We start from the raw sequence: 23,076 nt of genomic DNA, 5'->3' as shown, positions 1-23,076 counted from the left end.
AGCTGCAAAATAAACATAATGATAACTACCCCAGAGCGTTTAGTGAGGATTAAGTGATATAATATAAAGCAGTTAGCACGATGCCTTCACACAGTAAGCACTTGAGGGATATTAATTATCATCATCGCCATCATCATTATCATTATAGTAACAACAACCTCTTCCTAGGAGAGTAAAATCTTGAAGCATGTTGTTGAACACTATCACTCTACTTGCTGGAAAAAATGAAGATAAAGAGCTGAAATGGGTGAACTGTTTTTGATTTTGTTTTTAGTTGAAATAAATTGGATTAAAAAAGAACTCAGAAACTAGGCACTTACCACTAACTCTAAAATGGGTATGATAATACCTATCCTGCAGGGTTCATGTAAGGACATTAAAAGGTAAAAATATATGCAGAAGTGCTGAATTCTGTGCCAGCATGTGACAGATACTGAGAAATGTTACTTGAATCTGCACTTGTGGAAGCAGATCTTCTAATTCCTGACCAGACTCTCTCTGTCACTACACTACATCTCGTCTTGAGGAGATAGGGTTCTAAGGTTCCAAGAAAGATTTACCAAAATGGTAGGGAAAATCACTAAATTAGAAGTTACGAGAACCTTCAATGAAATCTTAGGCCATACTCTGCCAAAACTATAGGGCATAACTGCTATGTGGTCTAGTGCATATTCACAAACATCTAATGAGTGGACGTCGACCTTTGGGATAAAATGATGTTACCTGGTTTTGTTCCTGTCAATCTGGGTATCTCGTCACCTCAGGGTTAAGAGACGGTTATCATCATTAGCTTTATAATTTCCCTTCTCTATAAAATACTCAAAAGTACAACAAAAAAAAATGCTGACTTGGAATCATTATCTAGCCATTTTTTTAAATCATAGATATGACTAACTGAAGATACATTTAACCATCACCATTGCTCTACAAAGTAGATATGATAATCCCCATTTCCTGGCTGAGGAAACTGAAGATCAAGGCTATGCAGCTCGTAAAGCTCAGAGCCAATCCCCAAACCCAGGGTGCCCAGTGACACTCCCCTTAGATTATGAGATACCGTGTTCTCCAAGTCTTTTGATTCCCAAAATAACTGGGGATTTTGCCCCAGGGTAGGAAACAAAGTGATGTGTGCAAACTCCCGAGAAACTCGTGAATCTCTGCCACAATTTATTAAATGTTGGTAAATGCCAATGAATAAAAAAGGTTAACTTGCATTTTGTAAAAAATTTTAATGAAAATAGTATATTTCTGGTAACAATGCATATCCATATCAAATATAAATGCTGAAAATGTTCCATTTCTAGTGGGTTAAGTCTGACTCTTGCCATTAAATATCTACATTAAATGAAGTACCATACTCTCAAAAAAAAAAAAAAGCTGATGTCAAGGCTACTTCATGGAAATGAATGCAAAGAATTTGCAACTAACAGAGATTCGTAAATACGATGGTTATCACTCATTTAGGAACTTTCATGGTATAAGAATTATCCAGGTCATTTGTTGAATTTGGTAATTCAGTCAACCCAATAAATATACAAAAGGAAGCTGGAAAACAGTGTTTGCTATCAAATATTACTTTCCCTCTGCTATTTTTACCAATGTTACTGTAAAAAGCCACAGTCTTGTTTAGGAAGTCCTGTATTATAACTTTGGGATCTAAATAACTTAGTGAATCTGATTTTTTTTAAATAATGGGAACTCTAAAAGCTCCATCTCAAGGGCTCGGTGTGTGGCAGGCAGGGACAGGTGTGAGAGGTGTGGGGCTGGAAAGATGAAGTGAAAGGGATGTGGGGAAGAAATGTGGAGATCCCCTATTCCGGTTGTCCCAAGTGGTTTCTGCTGAAAAGAGCATTAAGGCTTAATCTGAAGGGTTCTGGATTTGTTTTCCTAGAGAGCCAAAATAGCCAGGTCAGAGCTGACCGCAGAGAGAGCCTGCCCTGTCGTTCTTCACAGCAACCCTGGACAGGGTGGAGACTGCTCCAGCTGGGCCAGGCCCTGCGGTCAGTGGTCAACATACAGAATCTCTGTTAAGTTTTTCTCATTACTCAGGACCTCAGCAATAGGAACAACAAAACCCGCAACAAGTACATTTCTAGGTTCTTCTCTTCCCCTAAGGCTAACTGTAATAGTCGCTAACATTCACATTCACTTGAATCTTGATTTTTATCCAGTTCAACTGGTGCGTTTTAGCTATTCTGCATTCTTTTGTGTAACTGTATTAGTCTGCTCTGGCTGCCATAACAAAATACCACGGGCCGGGTGGCTTAAACAACAAATTTATTTTCTTACAGTTCTGGAGGCTAGAAATCCCAGATCAGCTGCGACTCAGTTCCTGGTGAGAGTTCTTTTCCTGGCTCAGCCTTCTTGCTGTGTCCTCACACGGCCTCTCCTAGGTGTGTGCACATGGAGAGAAAGAGAGCTCTCTGGTGTCTCTCTTAGAAGGACACTAATCAATCTGATCAGGGCTCCACCCTTATGACCTCTTTAACCTTAATTACTTCCTTAGAGCCCCCATCTCCAAACACAGCTACACTGAGCATTCAACATGAATTTTGGGGGGACACAAACGTCAGTCCATTCCGGTAACATACACACCAGTGCAGAGTAAAAGTGCCTTCTATGTCAGAGACGGATTGACAGACCTCTGTGCAGGCAAATTAGTTTTCCCATCTTGATTTCACTTCTTTGCCAGCAGGATTAGCCTTAAATGACAGAATAAAAGAGGCATACGAGGCGAGAAAAGTGATTATATTACCAGCCCTCCCCTGGCCACGAGTAGATGTGGGACCCACACCCCACCAGCCAGACTTTGCCACCCTAAAATGTGATTCTTGAGCTGAGGAATCTGGCACCCCACCCCAACAACCTGTGCCTTAGCCCCAGACCCCTGAAGCTGCCCTGGTCTCTGTCCTTTTCAACTCTGGTCTTGAAACCAGGGTGCCTTAGCATGAATGTTCTGTCCCCCCCAAATTCATATGTTGAAGTCTTAATCCCCAAGGTGATGGTATTAGGTGAGGCCTATGGGAGGTGATGGGGGCAGATCCCTCCTGAATGGGATTAGTGCCCTTATAAAAGAGACCCCAGAGAGCTCCCTCACCCCTTCCACCATATGAGATTACAGCGAGAAGTAAACCAGGAAGTAGGCCCTCCCACCGAATCTGCCAGTGCCTAGATTTTGGACTTCCCAGGCTCCAGAACTGTGAGAAATAAATATTTGTTCTTTATAGCAACCCAGTCTAGGGTATTTTGTTATGGCAGGCCAAATGTACTAAGAAATAGGGTACATGAAAACTTCCTAGAGGGTGTGTTTGAGGGGATGTAGATGATTTTAAAGAAATGTCCAGGTTCTCAACTTCCGTAAAGAGCCAGTGCCTGTGGTTATTTTTTGTGTGTGTGTGAGGAAGATCAGCCCTGAGCTAACATCCGTGCTAATCCTCCTCTTTTTGCTGAGGAAGACTGGCTCTGAGCTAACATCTATTGCCAATCCTCCTCCTCTTTTTTTTCCCTAAAGCTCCAGTAGATAGTTGTATGTCATAGTTGCACATCCTTCTAGTTCCTGTATGTGGGACGCCGCCTCAGCATGGCCGGAGAAGCGGTGTGTCAGTGCGCGCCCGGAATCCGAACCCAGGCCAAAAGTAGCGGACCGCAGGCACTTAACTGCTAAGCCACGGGGCCGGCCCCAGTGCCTGTGGTTAATATCCTTTGTCACAGTCATCATTCTACTTTGCAAAAGAAAGGCATACTTGTCTCCCATCCTATATCTGAGCAGAGTGTCTTTCCTAGGGTGCAAAAACAAAGAGATAATTCAAAATATTAATGCAAGTGTTAAGAAAGAGAATGACTCAAATAACTCAGTGACAAACCATTTTTTATACATTAAGTGGCTTCCAGTTTTTGCTTTTAACAAAACTGAAGGAAGACCTAATCAAGTTATTAATTGGTCATTAAAAATCTTTTTTGTGTGTGATCAACCACTATGTGGTTTTTAGCCTATAACTCAGGAGTTCAAAGAATTGAATAATACTGCTATGATAAAACTCCTTCTAGGATTTCCCAGTTAAATTTGAATTTTAGACAAAAAACAAATAATTTATTATAACTATGTCCCATGCAATGTTTGGGATATACTTTAAAATAATTATTCTTTGTTTATCTGACATTTAAATTGAACTGGTATCCTGTATTTGGGGGGACGAGTGAGGCTAAATCTGGAAACCCTATTCCATTCCCATCTGTATGAACAAGATTTCCCAACACTTACAACTATAACAATGAAAAATAGAAATAGAATCAATGCTGAACTCTGCCTCGTCTTAGCAGTAATATTCTTTAATGAATACATGAATTAATTGTAAAAACAAATAAATAAAACAGCACCATCTATCTCATTTAGAGATACAGTCAATAAAATTTTATTTTTGTATTTAATTAGGATTTATCAAAATCTACAAAATATGTATGTTGTATTAATCAATTATATACTTCTAAAAATTGACTAAAAACTGCAGAAGACATTTTTAATACTTTAGAGCCTTACGGTCCTAAGAAATGTAAGCATTTTTATTACAGAGAAGTATTACAGGATGACCTATAAAAGACTTTCAAACATAAAATTTTGCAGAGTAAGTAGAATTGAAAGAGAAGTAAAAGCACAAGAAAAAAAGAGAAAAATGCAAAACTTTTAGTTGCTAAAGAAGAGTTTGCTCATGTTTTGGGTTGTTTGGGATTTTTTTAATGGATGAAGTTGGGTATCAAATTGCTTGGAATTTAGAGTCCATTTGATACACTTAAGAGAATGATATAACATTTTATTTTTAAATGTCAATATTTGCCATATACTAAGATTTTCATCCTTTGCAATTTTAAAATATATGATGAAAAAGTTTAGATACTGTCAACTTAAAAAGCAAATTTGCTTGGTATTTTATCTCAAAATGAGTTTATTCGGGACTAGCCAGAAGAATTGCAATTCGGGCTGTGCATGCTATGGCAAACCATAGGCAAATCCAGAAAACAAAGGAGGGGAGCTGCTTTTATAGAGAAAAAGGGGGAGTAGGGAGGGGCTGTTCTAAACTAAAGTCCACTGGGGGAAAGTAACAGTTCAGGGCAGCAACTGTTGGCTTATTGGCTGAGCTGTGGCGTTTCTCATTGGCTGGGCTGTTGCCGGGTGGGAGAGAAATCTTCCTTCAGTGGTAAAGTAGTTTTACTTCCTCTCAGAGATTCAAGCTTCAGTCTCTTCCTGTTTGGAGTAATTGACCACGAGTCATAGGGAGTGAGAGCTCCCCCTACAGGCCCTCTGGACTCCAATTTAGTTAAGGTTTCTTTAATTAATTTCCACAATACATACCTAAAAATGTGCAATATAGTACTTAGCTTTTCAATATTCCTCTGGGGTGTTATGAGAGCAAAAACGTTTTGAGGCCACCGCTTTGTAAGGCCGAAATGTTTGGTTTCTCTCCTGTTCTGTGAGCTACTCCCAGGCCTTACAGCAACTTCTCCTTCCTGCCAGAGTGGCTTTCAGGCACAGTGGCTTTCTGTTGCTGACATACAAAGAGGCAAAAATGCCTCATGATCCAATGACAAGTTTGTTTTCTTAGTTACTTGTTATAATGTGTAAAAACGCAATCTTAGTAATGATGCTACTTCCTTCCTTCATCATGCGTGTGTGGTACTCTTCCCTGTGCTTGGGATACATTAGTGCATAAAACAAAGATCCCTCCCCCAAGGAGGCATGTGCACGCATGGGTGTACGTGTGTGTGGGGAGTCAGACAATTTTTTAAAGGCATAATAAATATGTACATGCTATAGTTTGTTAGAAGGTGATGATTGCTGTGGAAAAAGAAAAAGTTGAGCAAGACAAGCAAGTTTGGCAGTCTGAGGAAGAAGTTGGATGAGGTGTGATTTTAAATAGATACTTGAGTGTAGGCCTCCTTGGAAAGGTAGCATTCGTGTACAGACATGGGAGGTGAGAGAGTGAGCCTGCAGATAAATGGGGACGGCAGTCCAAGCAGAGGGGACAGCCTGCACTAAGGCCCCAAGGCCCGCAAGGCCACAAGGTGCACACGGAGCAGCAGGGCACCTGGGCAGTACCAGGGGCCGGGGGTCAAAGGCCTTGTTAGCCAGGATAGAGCAGAGGAGCGACTGATGGGACTTAGGTTTGAGAAGTACCCCTCGATCTGGGTGGCAAAAATACTCGAGGCGGGGCAGCAGGGAGGCCGGTTGGGAGGCTGTTGTCCTCCAGGTGAGAGGTGGTGGTGAGAGGTGAGACCAGGGTGGTAGCGGGGGATGGGGAGAAGAGGCCGGGTTCTGCATCTCTACCACTTCCTGATGGATGGGATATGGGTGCAAGGGGAAGAAAAGAAGAACCCAGAACAACTCCAGAGTGATAATATACCAATATATTTTCTTAAACATGTCCCAAATGTGTTCCTCTCTGCTACGTTCTTACTAATTCCAGAGATTCGGAGTGACTTATAGAGAGCAGCTGTGGATATAAAGAAGAATCAACACGGGGCCTCGCATGACGGTCCTCGGGGCCCTGCTTGGTTGCATGTTCTCCTCAAGCCTTTGAGGAGAGAAATATGAAAAAGACAGGACTGAACTGAAGCGAAGGAGATTTTGGCAATACGTCAGATAATTCTCTCATGAGAAATATCTCTGCCCAAAGTGTGCATAAAATGAAGGCAATAACCAATATTAAAGTATGTCAGAAACCCATTCATGTGACTTTGAACAGGCTTTTTTCCCCCCATACAGGCAGACAGGGAGCAAGTTCCACTTTGAACCTGATTACAAAGTCACCAAGAGCTGTAGCAGGGAAAACTACTTCAGGGAAGAAGAGAAAGAAAGGTATTCTTGTTGCGTTGGTTCAACTATTCCTCCCTCTTCCTTCCTCTTCCTTCCTCTCCTCCTCCTCTCGTGGGCTCTGTATTCCCACGGTGGAAGTAATTACCCCAAACAGAGAGAAAAACTCAAGTGGAGAAAAAGAAGACTCAGTGTCTTACGGCTTCATATGAACCAAAAACAGAACAGCGTAGCCACATCCGCCAGAGGAATTAGTCTCCGGCACACTCTACAAGGCCACAAAACAACGGTGGGGCCTAGGCTGGTTTGGGGATGTCTCTGCAGTGAACAGCCAGCAGGACCTGATAAATTCAGCTTGGAGACTTCTCTTCTACGCTCATTACTTAGAAACTGAGTCATTTAGTGAGAACTGTAAGAAATCACCAACTCCATAACCTCTGAGCAAGATTAAACTAAATGACAAGCTGTCTAATATTAAGGGTTTGCAGTTAGGGAACCGGGATTCTCTTCCCAGAGCTTGCCCTGATGCCTGCGTCTCAGCATCCCATTCTGGAAATCGAGGACTTTGCGCTCACGGCTTCCTAAATCCACTCCAGCTTTAACAATTTGAAGTTATAAAGAGACAGCACAAGATGATCACTGAGCGTGTCATGAGCACAGTCTTTGGGAAACTCTTCATGGAGGCTAACCTAATTTTGTGTTGTTCTGTTTCAGTCCACTTCATTTTTTTTTCTGTACAGTTAGTGTGTGAAAGGCAACGGGCCCTTTTAATGCAGCTCTTCACTCTTTGGCTTGCTCCTCCTCAATTTTCATCTGTTTTGTGTGGTCTTTTTTCTGTCCTTGAGTTAACCTTGTATCTCCTCCATGAAATCTAACCAAATTAGAAAAATACAAATTCTTATGATCTAAAAAGCCAAATGAAAACGTAAAGTGAAAAAATTTATCAGACCTTGTCTCTGTTGTTTGATGTAAATACAGTCTTTCCACTGGATAGTACTAGCAGATTTTGGAAAAGCTACTAAAAGGGAAAAAAAAAAAAAGAAAAAAGAAGAACCGTACTAGGTTATCATTTGTTTTAGAAAGTTACCATTTGGGAATACTTTCAACCAAAAATCCTTTCAGAGGAGTTGGTTGGGGTTCCTGTGGGGATGAGGATGATCACTGTCTCCAAGACAGGTGGCCCTATAGAGGACAGTCCTTACACTGGGCCAGGTGACATCTGAGAGGACAGGAGTGCTGAGTCTCTAATTCTAATTCTGCATCTAGACTTGTAACAGAAAACAGTAACAAGGACCAAGACTGAGTATCTGCCTCATGCTATGTGTCAACTTGGCAATGCAGAAAGACAAAAAGGCCAAAATCTATCCGAGAACTTCCAGGCTCCTCAGGCTGGAGAGAGGCTCTGACCACTTCTATCTGTTGAGCCTTCCTGATATAAAAAAAAAAAAAAAAAATTTTAATTAATTAATAGCAAAGAAGGTTTAAAAAATTGCATAATATTAGAAGTCTTTGCATTTAACAAGCAAACTCTTCTAACACACGTAAAAACACAGCGAGTGCACATATAACCTCATTAGGTGATGACATCAGAGTGTGAATATGAGGCCCTTTGCAAATATAGCTTGTCCTGTGTGTCACCCGTGATCCAAGACCCCCACTGCTCACTTCTTTGTAGGCCCTGGAGATGTTAAACCTTCATAGAAGGTGGAGAGTTTGAGGGAAAAGTCAAAACGAGAGCAAAACAATTATTTATCCTTCAGCTTTTAAATAAGAGCTGTGTTGAGGCCCAGGTCACAATTCCTTTCCGCTACTAAAACCTGGCACAGAAGTACCAGCTATGCTTCTTTTGACCTTCGTGAGCCGGATATACTCTCCCACCAGGCCCCCGGGGGAGTCCAGTATCTTACAGTTTTCCAGGGAAGAGGTAGAGGCTTGAAGAACTGCAGGTTGCCTGTGGTCATTCTTTCAGTCAACACTGATGAAATGAAATGTCCTCGGGGCCATTTTGGGCTGGTGTGTGGGGGATGTAGTTAGGGATGTCCCTGGTCCCTGCCCCAAGCAGCTTACTTTCCGGTCACTGCAGCTGCCTCAACAGAAAATGGTTATCCATCACCAGCTCCGTGTGGGGCACAAGTTGTGCTCCTGCCTTTTAGGGGTGTATTAGTTTGCTAGGACTGACATAACAGAGTACCACAGACTTCGTGGCTTAAACAACAGAAATATGTTGTCTCACAGTTCTGGAAGCTGGAAGTCAAGATCAAGATGTTGGCAGGGTTGGTTCCTTCTGGAGGTTCTGAGGGAGAATCTGTTCCATGCCTCTCTCTAGCTTTTATTGCTTTGCTGGCAATCTTTGGTGTTCCTTGGCTTGTAGATGCATCACCCCAATCTTTGCCTTCATGTTCACATGGCATTCTCACTGTAGGTGTCTATGTTCAAATTTCCCCTTCTTGGAGGAACATCAGTTGTATTCGATTAAGGGCCCACTCTACTCCAGGATGACCTCATCTTAACTAATTACTTCTGCCACGACCCTATTTCCAAATAAGGTCATATTCTGAAGAACTGAGGGTTAGGACTTCAACATATGAATTTTGCAAGGGGGTACAATTCAACTCATAACAAGGGGACATGCAATTTAGAACAGAATATACTCCAAGACACAACTAACCACACAAGGCAGCATCTGCCAAGGGCCAAACATGGACACTGACTTCAGAGAAGGGCATTCTTCCCCAGGGATGGAACTGGGGAGAATGCTTTGTGAATGAGCTAGTTGCTGACCTGGGGTGGAAAGAAAGGAAGGACCTAAGTCAGGAAGAAAAGCCTTAACAATGCAAGCCACAAGCCCACAAGTTTAGCTGAAACAAGAGGATGTGGGAGGGTGGACCTGTCAAGAGAGGTGGGTCATATTAAGGAGGACTTTGCATGTCAGGCCGAGAGTTTGAACTTAATCCAGTAGACAGTGGGAGCCATTAAAGTTTTTTGTATCCCAAGGAGTCCTTTGCTTCAAATCAATAGAAACAATGTTGTATCTAATATATGTTTATTTTATAGCTTCTTGTCAGAACAGACCATTTTCATGCTTTCCAGAGTTCACAAAGCAAATTAATCTTCCCACATTGGATAATTACTTTCACAGTCATAAGGTGTTTGTTTGGGGGTGAGTTTGGTCTTTGGTAGAAGAGTTTTACTTGTTTCAAAATAAAGAGTCAGACTGAGCTGGTTTACATCAGCCTCCTGGGTGAGGAGCCCAGATGGTTTCCATTTGGTCCCAATTGGAAACAGCTGAAGTATTTTTATGCTCACCCCTTTGTGGACAGGAGGCTTTTGTCCTGCTGCTTGGAAAGTTGAACTCACAATATGGTAGGAGTCAAAATCCCTGTTCAGAAGGCTGACACCCTTTATTGCTCCTCTCTGAATGCTTAATTATAAGAACTTAACAACTTTACATTAGCAGCCATTTATAAGTTGACAGAAGAGGTAAAGTATTCCATTTCTATGCTTGCAGAAGTTAGATATCTGTCCATGCCTCAAAGCACTACTGACTATGAGGAATCTTTAAATTAGAGGTGCTCAAACTTGAGCAGCAGAGGCACCCGGAGGGCTTGTTAAAACCCAGACTGCTGGGCCCTGCTCCCGCAAAGTCTGAACCAGTAGGTCTGAGGTAAGGCTGGAGAACTTGCATTTCTATCAAGTTCCCGAGTGATGCTGAGGCACTCGGTCCAGGGTCCACACTTTGAGAACCACTGTTTTAGAATGGAAAGAAATCAGATTGCCTACTCTTGATTTATTTTGCTCAGGGAAGAAAACCAAAGGACAGAGTGAGGCTCCTAGATGCTCCTTCTCTGCCATAGAAACCACAGAACAAACAGAGCCCAGGCCCATTTCTGTTCTGTCTTCTCTGTCTCTTCTAGACCCAGTCTGGCCCACTTCTGAGCCCTATGGCTCTGTACCACAGGTATACAGGAACTGGGGGACCCTGGGCCTGGAGGTTGATCAGCACTCAAGTAGGTGATATCTGGCTTGGCCTATGACTAGTCACAAGCCCATCTTGTTCATAAAGAGCCAGAAGATGGCTGAAGACTAGAAGTCACTCAAAGGTCATCAAGAATAGTCATCTGCAGATAAGATGGCTTCCCTGAACCCCATTCGCCCAGCCCTGCCTTGTCATCTCAAGGCCCCAGAAGTTCCTGAAAGACCCAGCAAGGCCTCAGGGGTGTCCCGTCCCCTGAGCCTGCTCTGCTTCCCAGCCCAAGCCCCACACCATAGCTTCCAGGGTTGTTTTAATTCCTGAGGATTTAGGACTGGGAGGGCCAGCACAGGACTTAGGCATGTACAGGGGACGAAATCCAACCATAAAACGGTCAGTCCACACACTTGGGATTGATCAGACGTTTACTATAGTACCAATACCACCCAAGGGGTCAATTCACTTCCCCAAATAAGGCATTATTGCTTATATCATAGCCAGAGTACTTAGGAATGCTAGCAGCATTAAGGAATGCAAGGATCAAGTTCAAAAATCAACATGTAATCTTCAAAACAGCTTTGTTCCAAATCAGGAAGTTACCGGTTATAATCCTGAAATTATTTTACTTGGGATTTTATCCTGGATAGCCAAACAGTGGAAGCCTTTATGGACAGGTTCCAAGGTCCAAGGTGTAAATCATCCAACACTAACTATACTCTGCTTCCTTAAGTCTTGCAATCAAGCAAACATAATTTATGTTTTGGTTTATAAACCTCTGGTAATTACACAGGAAATCACGCATGTTCCTTGTTGATGAAAAGAAGCTATTTTTAACATTTTTTTTAAAAAATCAACCTCAAGAAGGTCTTACCAGGACCTGGCATCCTGGTAAGGATGAAGATTCGAGTAGTGGTTAAGCAAAACAATCTGATGTCCCCCTGTTCTGGTGATCCCAGAAGCCAGAGAGTGAGGGAGGAGTTGAGGACTCTTTCTGGGGCGACTTCTGCTTCAATGAAAATTTACACTCGACCTTTGGGTGCTGGCCCGCACAGGAAATAGAGCTCTCTCTGAAAGGAACGAGAAGAGTTTCATCACCTGGGAAAGAGAGGGCATTCTAGGAAAAGGGAACCACATGAGAAAAGGCTCAGGGGGTGAAGTGCCTGGAATGTCCAGCATAAGGGAAGTGTGAAATCCACTGCAGAATGGTCACTGGGCGAGTGGCTGGAGATGTCGCTGGGAAGGCCAGCGGACCCACATGGCCAAAAGCCATGAATGCTGTTAAGGAGTTAGACTTTCTCCTGTCTGCAAAGTGGGAGCCATGACGGTTTTGAAGCAAGACAGTGACACAGTGAGAATTGGATTTTTGAAAAGAACTTCGGGCAGCTTTGCAGAATATGTTTTAGAAAGAGGATGGATGGTGGGAGGCTAGTTTGGAGGCTTTTACGACAGTTCAGACAAGAGAAAATAAAGTGCAGAACTGAGGCTGAGTGATGGAAGGATAAGAGTCTGCATATATTTAGGAGAGAATTGACAGGACCTAGGAGCCAGTTCAGTGAGAGTGGTAAGAAAGATTCTGAAATCAGGGAGAATTGGGGGATCTTGGCAATTAAGAGAGAATGGGAGGAAGCAAGGTTGAGTGAGTCCGTACTGGATCTGTGGAGTGGCTTCCAGGGGGAGGCGTGCGGTTGTCGGAAATAAGTGTATGATCCTCAGGGAGGCAGCGGCAGAAGGGGGCACATGTTACACATGGAGGTTCTCCACCAGGCTGCTCCATTCCAGTGTTCAATGACTTACAAAATCCAGAACTGAAGCTGCAAAGCTAGGCAGCAATATTTACTGTGTACTAAGTGCCTCTACAGCCAGTATTTCACCATGCTTCCTGGTCGACCTTCACAATGCATCTAGGAGATGACTACTACGATCTCTCTGTTAGCAACGAGGAAATTTAGGTTCAGAGAAGTTAAGTGACTTTCTGGGGAGTCACACAGCATTTTTCAGAGAGAGTTTTAAACCCAGAGATTCTGCTCCTTTCGCTACACACCCTGCCTCTTAGGCACAACTGGCAGCGCTATGCCCCCACTGAGTTCTCTGAGACAGAGGAAAGTAAATTAAAGTGGTCGTTGTTGGTGAGTTGGTTTTGTTTTAAAGCAGAGAAATGTAAGATTAGGTGAAAATAGGGTGGAGTGAATACAGCTGGGGTGGATCAAGTGTTACCAGGGGCTCAGCATGTACTCACTTTTACTCCGAGGAATTTGTTTTCCATCCAGAGAAGAGAATTTGGTTCTGCTTGAACTTTGGTTGAAGGCCCGGAGCAGGCAATCCCTGCACGAAGCAGGATGGTCCTTCCTTCCCCATAACTGGGAACCGTGACTCACGAGAGGTCTAAATTCTGGAGAGTGGTTTGGACTAGCATTTTGCAAACTGGTTACTTTTCATGGGCAAAGGTGATATGTCCCTCCCAGCCAGAGGGAGACTTGGATTGCTTTTCCCATGGGGATGCTGTACCAGGCCGGTCACAGGCCGGGAAGCTCCCTCCTCTCCAAGGGCACACATCTGCGTCACGCTGGCTAAGCTGGGGTGTAGACTGGCTGAGATGGTTTCTCTCCCTGCAAAGCTGAGTGGCTGCACAAGAATTTGGCCTTTGGCCTTTGGCTTGGCCCCATTGGCCTCATGTTTTACCACTGCTGCTTTCTGGCACGCCAGCAGGGGGCAAAAAGAAATGAGAGCCACATGCGATCAGTATCCACATCGTTAATCATTCTGGGCAGTAAACCTAACTTTTCAAAGGCATTTATGTTTGTGAAGAGATTTTACAAATAGAAAAGTCGTATTCTATTCATGTTCATGAGTGGTCTCAGGGCATTATTAGCTGCACTATACTTGGAAAAACAATGAACAGTGAGATAAAAGTTCCCACACTATGATTAAACTCTGCACTCTATTATTCATTAATTCATTCATTTATTCAACAAGCAGTTGTTAACACACACAATGTGCCAGATACATTCTAGTATATTAGCACTGTTATATTATTCATAACAGCTGTCATCTGCTATCATTCCCATGCCCTGGATGTAAGAAAAAATGAGATTTAGACAAGTTAGACTCATCCCCAATAAAACTAAAGGGGATGGGACAGTTTTCATCCCTCCAACTATGTTTTAGGAAAATAAATCTTGTCTATTTCATTCAACAGCCCAGCAGATTAGATTCACATCCAAAGAAACCAATTGAATCTTTTTTTGTTGTTGTTGAGGAAGATTAGCCCTGAGCTAACATCTATTGCCAATCCTACTCTTTTTGCTGAGGAAGATTGGCCCTGGGCTAACATCCATGCCCACCCTCCTCTACTTTTTTTCATATGTGGGACACCTGCCACAGCATGGCCCGATAAGCGGTGCACAGCTCCTCACCCAGGACCTGAACCTGTGAACCCTGGGCTGCCTGAGCGGAGTGCAAGAACTTAACCACATTGGGCCAGCCCCATGGCTTAGCGGTTAAGTGCGCGCGCTCCGCTACTGGCGGCCCGGGTTCGGATCCCGGGCACGCACTGACGCACTGCTCGTCCAGCCATGCTGAGGCTGTGTCCCACATACAGCAACTAGCAGGACATGCAACTATGACATACAATTACCTACTGAGGCTTTGGGGGAGAAAAAGGGGGAGTATTGGCAATAGATGTTAGCTCAGAGCCGGTCTTCCTCAGCTAAAAAAAAGAGGAGGATTAGCATGGATGTTAGCTCAGGGCTGATCTTCCTCACAAAAAAAAAAAAGAACTTAACCACTATGCCACTGGGCCGGTCCCCAATTGAATCTTTTTTTAAAGCATACTTTTTTTTTTAAACTGGCAAACTAGAATGGCCCAATGTCCAAATTTATCACCTTTCCCTAAAAAGTCAGTTCTCTTTCCTGACTTGAAAACTTACACTTAGTTATCATCAACTCTTCTCTTCCTTGCTCTTCCTATCAGCACTCACTTCAGGTCAGCTTTGTGAGGGCAGGGAGTTTTGTCTCTTTTGTTCCCTGTTGGAGTCCCAGCACCTAGAACAGTGCCTGGCACAGAAGAGGAGCTCAAAACTATTTGTTGAATGCTGAATGAATTCAAGTACAAAAGAGTCCTGTCTAGCCCTGGGGTTAGCTTCTCAGTTATGTTAGGCAAAATTAGTGTATAGGATCATTTAAATGATCCTTTAAAATCCCTTGAATTGCCCACACAATACAACATATAGATATATTATCTCTAAGTTCCATGTAGTTTCTTCCCCAGCTTTGGAACAAATCACTGTTTTTCAGTTGAGCCCCAGAGGCAGTAGTTGGCTAGTGTTTAGGGCGTCGTGTTGCACACAAAGCATATAATTTCAAACACTTGGGTGTTCCCGGGAAGCAATCTGGCTTTGGGACTGGAGATTCAGATCTCCCATCTCACACCTACTGCGTGGATGAGCTAGCTTCGTGTCCTATTTCTGTTTCCCCATCCCTTTCCTGTTACTCCTAAACTTGAACTGGTGTAAGTTGAATGGGTACTTGATGCCACTCCACAGCACTGACACTGAACTTGATGAAAGCTGGATAGACCGACGAGGATGAATCAGCCTCCAGGACCACTGACCTCAGCTGCAAAGTCTACAAAGGCAGAGTGGTTCTTTCTCCTTCAGATGTGTCTTTCTAGAGCTCAAAAAATGTGATCACTTTGCAGGCTTTTGCAAAAGGCTGAGTCTCTGTATAAGGGCTATCACTTTCCCAGGATCAGCAGACAACTCATTCATCTTCTATCAAGAAATTTCTAGACACATTGACTTTCCTCTTTAGCCAAAGCAAACACAACAATCTAAATCTGAAATGAGATTTCCCTTCATACAGACCAATTTTGGGCTTGCTGTTGTAAAGGATGTACTGAGTATTTTTAAAAAAGACTTCTTAAATTATATGCATTTCCTTGACCGTATTGCAAAATGCATCTGCTCGCACAAGTCGAATAAGTACAATCTTAAAAAATAAAATCAACTTCGTCGGTGGTAAACAGGGGAACTATTGTCTAAAAATAGTAAAATACTCTAGCTTTCTTGTAGGAATCAAGAAAAAAGTTAAAGGTTTGACTGAAGCTGGTCCTTGGTTAGTGAAATTGCATTTGGCAGATAACAGCATAGATGAAAAAGGAAAAGAAGGAGAAAAAGGCTTGTTGGCATTCACTCAGATTTTAACACGGTGAGTAGAAAATTAAGAGGTTTTATGTGTTCACCTTCCAAAACTAGGTGCTTGGGTTAAATCATGGGGACAGTGATTTAATTGCTGCTCGTTAAGAGTGCCAGGTGAGGTTTTTCAACCCTGAGAGGGAAGCAGTGACCCTTCTTGGTCTTGGTACGTGATCTTAAGAGAAGGCCTGAAATCATAAAAATGGCATTACAGACAGTTGTATGTGAGCCCACAGAGGGATCTTAAAGACCTCACTAGAGGGGCTGGCCTGGTGGAGTAGCGGTTAAGTTCGAGTGCTCTGCTTTGGTGGCCCAGGTTTGCAGGTTCAGATCCTGGGCACGGACTGACGTACCGCTTGTCAAGGCATGCTCTGGCAGTGTCCCATATACAGTAGAGGAAGATGGGGACAGATGTTAGCCCAGGGCAAGTCTTCCTCAGCAAAAAAGAGGAGGATTAGCATCAGATATTAGCTCAGGGCTAATCTTCCTCAAAATAAAATTAAATAAAAATATTTAAAAAAGACCTCACTAGAAGCCCCATTTTAAGAAGTTGGCAACTGAGGAAAGACAGGAGATATGACCTCCAGATTTTTCTTTCCTAAAGTCAGGATATAATATAAAATGTAAGCCATGTGACCTGATGAAGAAAGGCAGCCCACTCCAGAGTGAACACTCTTGTGTTTGATTACAAAGTTGTCCCAACCTCCTTAGGCAGACAGACACAGCTATTCTCAAAAGCTTCTGGAAAACAGAATATTTCCTTGCCATGTTTATCTTGACAACCTTGGACATCTCCCTGTCCAACTCTCTTGAATCCACATACCCAGTGGGCCAAGCTACAAGTCAGCATTTGCAGCGCTGTAAGAAAGCCTGCTGCGTAGAGAGGGCTCCAGGCTACACCCTCTTAGGACATCAGTGCTTACAGCACCTTGGAGCAATCAAGGACAGCAGAACGCAGCCAAGATGTGAGGCTCCAGAGTTTGATTGATGGCTATTTATTATTTTAGAAGAAAAATATTCCTTCTCTAATATACTTTACTTCCTTATTCAGGAAGGTTGGGAAGATATCCAACTTGGATAGCTTTACTAATATTTCTACAATTATGTAAATAAACTTCATTTTATTTTATTTTATTTTATTTATTTATTTTTGTGTGTGTGACGAGATCAGCCCTGTGCCAACATCTGCCAATCCTCCTCTTTTTTTGCTGAGGAAGACTGGCCCTGGGCTACCATCCCTGTCCATCTTCCTCCACTTTATATGGGATGCTGCCACAGCATGGCTTGCCAACCAGTGCGTCAGTGCGTGCCCAGGATCCGAACCGGCGAACCCCGGGCCGCCGCAGCAGAGCACGTGCACTCAACTGCTTGTGCCACCAGGTCGGCCCCAATAAACTTCATTTTATTATCCTTTTAATATATTTCTAGATTTCATATATTAATGACGTATTATCCTTTTAGTATATTGCTAACATTTTGTAAAGGATATTTGCATCTATATTCAGGAATAATATTGGTCCTTACTTTTCTTTTCCTGTAATGTCTTCATCTGGTATTGAGATCAGGGTAATTCTGGCCTTACAGAATGAGTTAGGAAGTGTTCCCTCTTGTCTATTTTATGAAGGAATTTGTATAGATTTGGCATTGTTTTACCCTTAAATATTTGGTAGAATTCACCCATGAAGACATTTGGACCTGGAGTTTTCTATATGGGAAGATTTTAAGCTACAAATTCAATTTCTTTAATAGATATAAGGCTATTCTGGTTATTTTTACTTGGGTAAAGCTGTGGTAGTTTGTATTTTTCAAGGAATTTATTCATTCCATCTAAGTTTTCAAGTTTATTGGGATAGAGTTATTCAGAATATTTCTTTGTAATCTTTTTAATGTCTGTAGGATCTGTAGTGATGTCACCTTTTTCATTCTTAATATTGATAATTTATTTTCTCTCTTTTTTTACAGTCAATCTGATTAGAAATTTATTAATTTTATTGATCTTCTCAAAGAACCAGCTTTTGGTTTTCTCTAATGTTTTTCTTTTTTCAATTTCATTAATTTATTCTCTTATCTTTATTGTTTCCTTTATTTTGCTTACCTTGGATTTAATATGCTCTTCTCTTTCTAGTTTGTTAAAATAAAAGCTTAAGTTGTTGATTTTATAGCTTTTTACTTTTCTAATATAAAAGTTTATATTAATACTAAGCACTCTTTCATTGCATCCTACCAATTTTGATATGTTGTATTTTCATTCAAACTATTTTCTAGTTTCCCTTTTGATTTCTTCTCTGACCTAGGGGTTATTTAGAAGAGTATTGTTTAGTTTCCACATATTTGTATATTTTTCAGATATTTTTCTCTTGTTGATATCTAATTAAGTTCTGCTGTGGTTGGAGAACATACGTGTTTTATAGCCCAGATTATGATCTATCTTAGTAAATGTTCCATACGTACTTGAAATAATGTGTATTCTGCTGTTATTTGATGGAATGTTCCATAAATGTCATTTAGGTCAAGTTGGTTGGCAGTGTTGTTGAAATCTTCTATATCTTTACAAATTTTCTGTTTACTTGTTCTATCAATTATTAAAAGAGAGATTATTGTGATTTTGTTTATATCTCTTTGCAGTTTAATCAGTTTCACTTCATGTATTTTGAAGCTCTGTTATTAGGAGCATAAACATTTAGGATTGTAATATCTCTCAATGAATTGACCCTAGTTATCCCTAGTAATATTTGAAATCGCTAGTAATATTTATCTCTTATCACTGGTAATATTCCCTCCTCTGAAATCTACTTTGACTTATATTAATATAGCCAGTCCAGCTTTCTCTCTTTTTTTTTTTTGTTTGTGAGGAAATCAGCCCTGTGCTAACATCTGCCAATCCTCCTCTTTTTTTTTCTGCTGAGGAAGATGGGCCCTGGGCTAACATCCGTGCCCATCTTCCTCCACTTTATACAGGACACCGCCACAGCGTGGCTTGCCAAGCGGTGCATCACTGTGCGCCCAGGATCCGAACCGGCGAACCCCGGGCCGCCTCAGTGGAGTGCGCGCACTTAACCACTTGCGCCACCGGGCTGGCCCCAGTCCAGCTTTCTCTTGATATTAGCATGATATATCTGTCTCCATCATTTTTTTTTTTTTTTTTTTTTGCCCCCAAAGCCCCAGTAGATAGTTGTATGTCACAGCTGCACACCCTTCTAGTTGCTGTATGTGGGACTCGGCCTCAGGATGGACAGAGAAGTGGTGCCTCGATGCGCACCCGGGATCCGAACCCGGGCCGCCAGCATCGCAGTGCGCGCACTTAACCACCAAGCCACAGGGCCGGCCCTCCATCCTTTTACTTTTAACCTGTGTTTATATTCCAGTTGGTTTCTTGTAGACAGCATACAGTTGAGATCTTCTATTTTTTTTTTTTGTGAGGAAGATCAGCCCTGAGCTAACATCCGTGCTAATCCTCCTCTTTTTTTGCTGAAGAAGACTGGCTCTGAGCTAACATCTATTGCCAATCCTCCTCCTTTTTCTTTCCCCAAAGCCCCAGTAGATAGTTGTATGTCATAGTTGCACATCCTTCTAGTTGCTGTATGTGGGACGCGGCCTCAGCATGGCCGGAGAAGCGGTGCGTCGGTGTGTGCCCGGGATCCAAACCCAGGCCACCAGTAGCGGAACGCGTGCACTTAACCACTAAGCCACGGTGCTGGCCCTGAGATCTTGTTTTTTATCCATTTTGACAACTTCTGTCTTTTAATTGTTATTTAGACCATTACATTTATTTTTTTTTTTTTTTTTTTTTAAAGATTTTATTTATTCAGTTTTTCCCCCCAAAGCCCCAGTAGATAGTTGTACGTCATAGGTTCACATCCTTCTAGTTGCTGTACGTGGGACTCGGCCTCGCGTTGGACGGAGAAGTGGTGCCTTGGGGCACTCCCAGGATCCGAACCCGGGCCGCCAGCATCAGAGCGCGCGCACTTAACCGCTAAGCCACGGGGCCGGCCCTAGACCATTACATTTAATGTGATTATCAATATGGCTGGGTTTTTAATCTACCATCTTGCCATTTGTTTTCTATTTGTCTCGTTTGTTATTTTAACTAGTTTTCTGCCTGTTTTTGGATTAATGGAGTAATGTTTATAATTCCATTTTTATCTCTTTTATTAGCTTATTAGCTATACCTCTTTGTCTTTTTTTTTTTAGTGGTTGCTCTAGTGTCTACACTGTTCATCTTTAACCTATCACGGTCTACCTTCAAATAATACTATACTACTTCACTTATAGTATGAGAATTTTACAACACTATACTTCCATTCCCTCCCATCCTTTGTGCTATTCTTGCCATATATTTTACTTTTACAAATGTTATAAATTCAGAATACATTATTATTATGATGTTTGTTTTAAGCATTTAATTGTTTTTTTAAATAAGAGGGGAAAGTCTTTTGTATTTATTCACATATTTACCATTTCTAGTGTTGTTGATTCTTTTGGATATATCCAAATTTCTATGTAGTATTATTTTTCTTCTGTCTAAAGGACTTACTTTATGCATTTCTTGTAGTCCTGATTTGCTGGTGGTGAATTCTCTAATCTTTTGTATATATAAAAAGTATTTTTTTTGCCTTCATTTTTTTTTTTTAATTTTTTGTTTATTGCAGTAACATTGGTTTATAACATTGTACAAATTTCAGGTGTACATCATTATACTTCTATTTCTGCATAGATTACATCATGTTCACCACCAAAATACTAATTACAACCCATCACCACACACATGTGCCGAATTATCCCTTTTGCCCTCCTCCCTCCTCCCTTCCCCTCTGGTAACCACCAATCCAATCTCTGTCTCTATGTGTTTGTTTATTGTTGTTATTATCTACTACTTAATGAAGGAAATCATACGGTATTTGACCTTCTCCCTCTGACTTATTTCACTTTGCATAATACCCTCAATGTTCATCCATGTTGTCACAAATGGCTGGATTTCATCGTTTCTTATGGCTGAGTAGTATTTCATCGTGTATATATACCACATCTTCTTTATCCATTCGTCCCTTGATGGGCATTTAGGTTGCTTCCAAGTCTTGGCTATTGTGAATAACGCTGCAATGAACACAGGGGTGCATGTATCTTTACGCATTGGTGTTTTCAAGTTCTTTGGATAAATACCCAGCAGTGGAATAGCTGGAACGTATGATAGTGCTATCCTTGATTTTTTGAGGAATCTCCATACTGTTTTCCATAGTGGCTGTACCAGTTTGCGCTCCCACCAGCAGTGTATGAGAGTTCCCTTCTCTCCACATCCTCTCCAACACATGTTGTTTCCTGTCTTGTTAATTATAGCCATTCTGATGGGCGTGAGGTGATATCTCATTGTAGTTTTGATTTGCATTTCCCTGATAGTTAATGATTTTGAACATCTTTTCATGTGTCTGTTGGCCATCTGTATATCTTCTTTGGAGAAATGTCTGTTCAGGTCTTTTGCCCATTTTTTAATTGGGTTGTTAGTTTTTTTGTTGTTGAGATGCATGAGTTCTTTATATATTTTGGAGATTAAGCCCTTATCAGATGTATGGTTTGCAAATATCTTCTCCCAGTTGTTAGGTTGTCTTTTCGTTTTGTTGATGGTTTGCTTTGCTGTGCAGAAGCTTTTTAGTTTGATGTAGTCCCATTTGTTTATTTTTTCTATTGTTTCTCTTGCCCGATCAGACCTGGTGCTTGAAAATATGTTACTAAGACCGATGTCGAAGAGCGTACTGCCTATGTTTTCTTCTAGAAGTTTCATAGTTTCAGGTCTTACATTCAAGTCTTTAATCCATTTTGAGTTAATTTTTGTGTATGGTGTAAGGTAAGGGTCTACTTTCATTTTTTTGCATATGGCTATCCAGTTTTCCCAACACCATTTGTTGAAGAGACTTTCTTTTCTCCATTGTATGTTCTTGGCTCCTTTGTCAAAGATTAGCTGTCCATAGATGTGTGGGTTGCCTTCATTTTTAAAGATTTTTTTTTTCTGGGTATAGAATTCTTGGTTGACAGTTAATACTTTCAAGATGTTGCTCCACTGTCTTCTGCTTGCATTGTTTCTAGAGAGAAGTGTGCTGTCACTTTTATTTTTGTTCTTTTGTAAATAATTTGTCTTTTTTCTCTGGCTGCTTTTAAGACTTTCTCTTTACTACTCTAGTGACCTAACCAATAGAACTCATAAGGACAGCTTAGTGCAAAGTTAACATCCATGGCATTTGGATCATTCACCTATTCTGGGTCTTTTCAGCCTTACTCCATCTCACTGGCAGTTGGTGACTTTCTGATGTGACTTGTGCAGTGAGCTGCATGCTCACCTCAAGGACAGGTCCCCTCCCTCATTTCCATCTTCTCAGATCCAACACTCACTCTCCTCAGCACCCCTCTGCAGTGCTAACACACTGGTGCCCTGGAAGTAGAAGCACCATCTTCACAACCCCACCCCACCCTGGCCAGCCCAGTTCTGGGCCAGCTGTAGAGAGAGTTGAAGGATAATCAAAGACACTCCAGGAGCACTTCAGGGAACAGATTTATGGCTCCTCAATGTTTATCATTGTGGGTCCTGAGTATCTACAAAAGAAGAGCTTAGTGGATGGATGGGGAGCCAAGGGGCTTGTCTGGGGGCCTACCAGCAAAGTCAGCTCCTGGGGTCTGCTTAACTGAATATTTACTTGAGGTGGCTTATGTGTATACATTTATGTTGGGGTAAGATTTGGTGATGGAGATTATGGGGCACTAACCATGTGCCTACCCACTAGCCCTCTTCACCCTTGGTACCACATGGGTCTATCTTCATCTTCAGATTAGCTAGTCCAGGGACAAGGGATATCAGCCTTTTGTTTGAGATGAGGCCTTACCTAGCTCTGCTGCTTAAGTCTACCCCTAAACCCAATATCAGTGGCTTCTTTGAGCTTAAGGCAGGAGCCAAATGGCCCTGCTGGTTCTCCCTCTCACAAACCAGGCATCCCTCTGATCAGGATTCATCTAGTGGTGGTCTATGGGCCTGACAGGACAGTACAGTTACTTAAGGCTGACCTTTTGTCGGATTTTGCTTTCTGCTCTAACCACACTAAACATGACAGCAGAACTGGCTATAG

General features: G+C 41.9%; 1 protein-coding gene across 1 annotated transcript in view; it reads left to right on the top strand.

Annotated features, from left to right (window-relative positions):
- The window catches only part of LOC147916966 (uncharacterized), a 44,684-nt gene that overhangs the window by 13,332 nt on the left and 8,276 nt on the right, over nucleotides 1-23,076 (top strand). Inside the window, exons 6-7 of the mRNA XM_087431659.1 lie at nucleotides 6,758-6,850; nucleotides 15,845-15,980. Of these exons, the coding sequence (XP_087287785.1) occupies nucleotides 6,758-6,850; nucleotides 15,845-15,980 (229 nt within the window). The remainder of the gene's footprint in view (nucleotides 1-6,757; nucleotides 6,851-15,844; nucleotides 15,981-23,076) is intronic.

This window comes from Ceratotherium simum, chromosome 5, assembly GCF_057802395.1.
Source record: "Ceratotherium simum simum isolate JZ-2026a chromosome 5, ASM5780239v1, whole genome shotgun sequence".
In the NCBI taxonomy this organism is placed as follows: Eukaryota; Metazoa; Chordata; class Mammalia; order Perissodactyla; family Rhinocerotidae; genus Ceratotherium; species Ceratotherium simum.
This window is presented reverse-complemented; position numbering and strand designations above follow the sequence as displayed.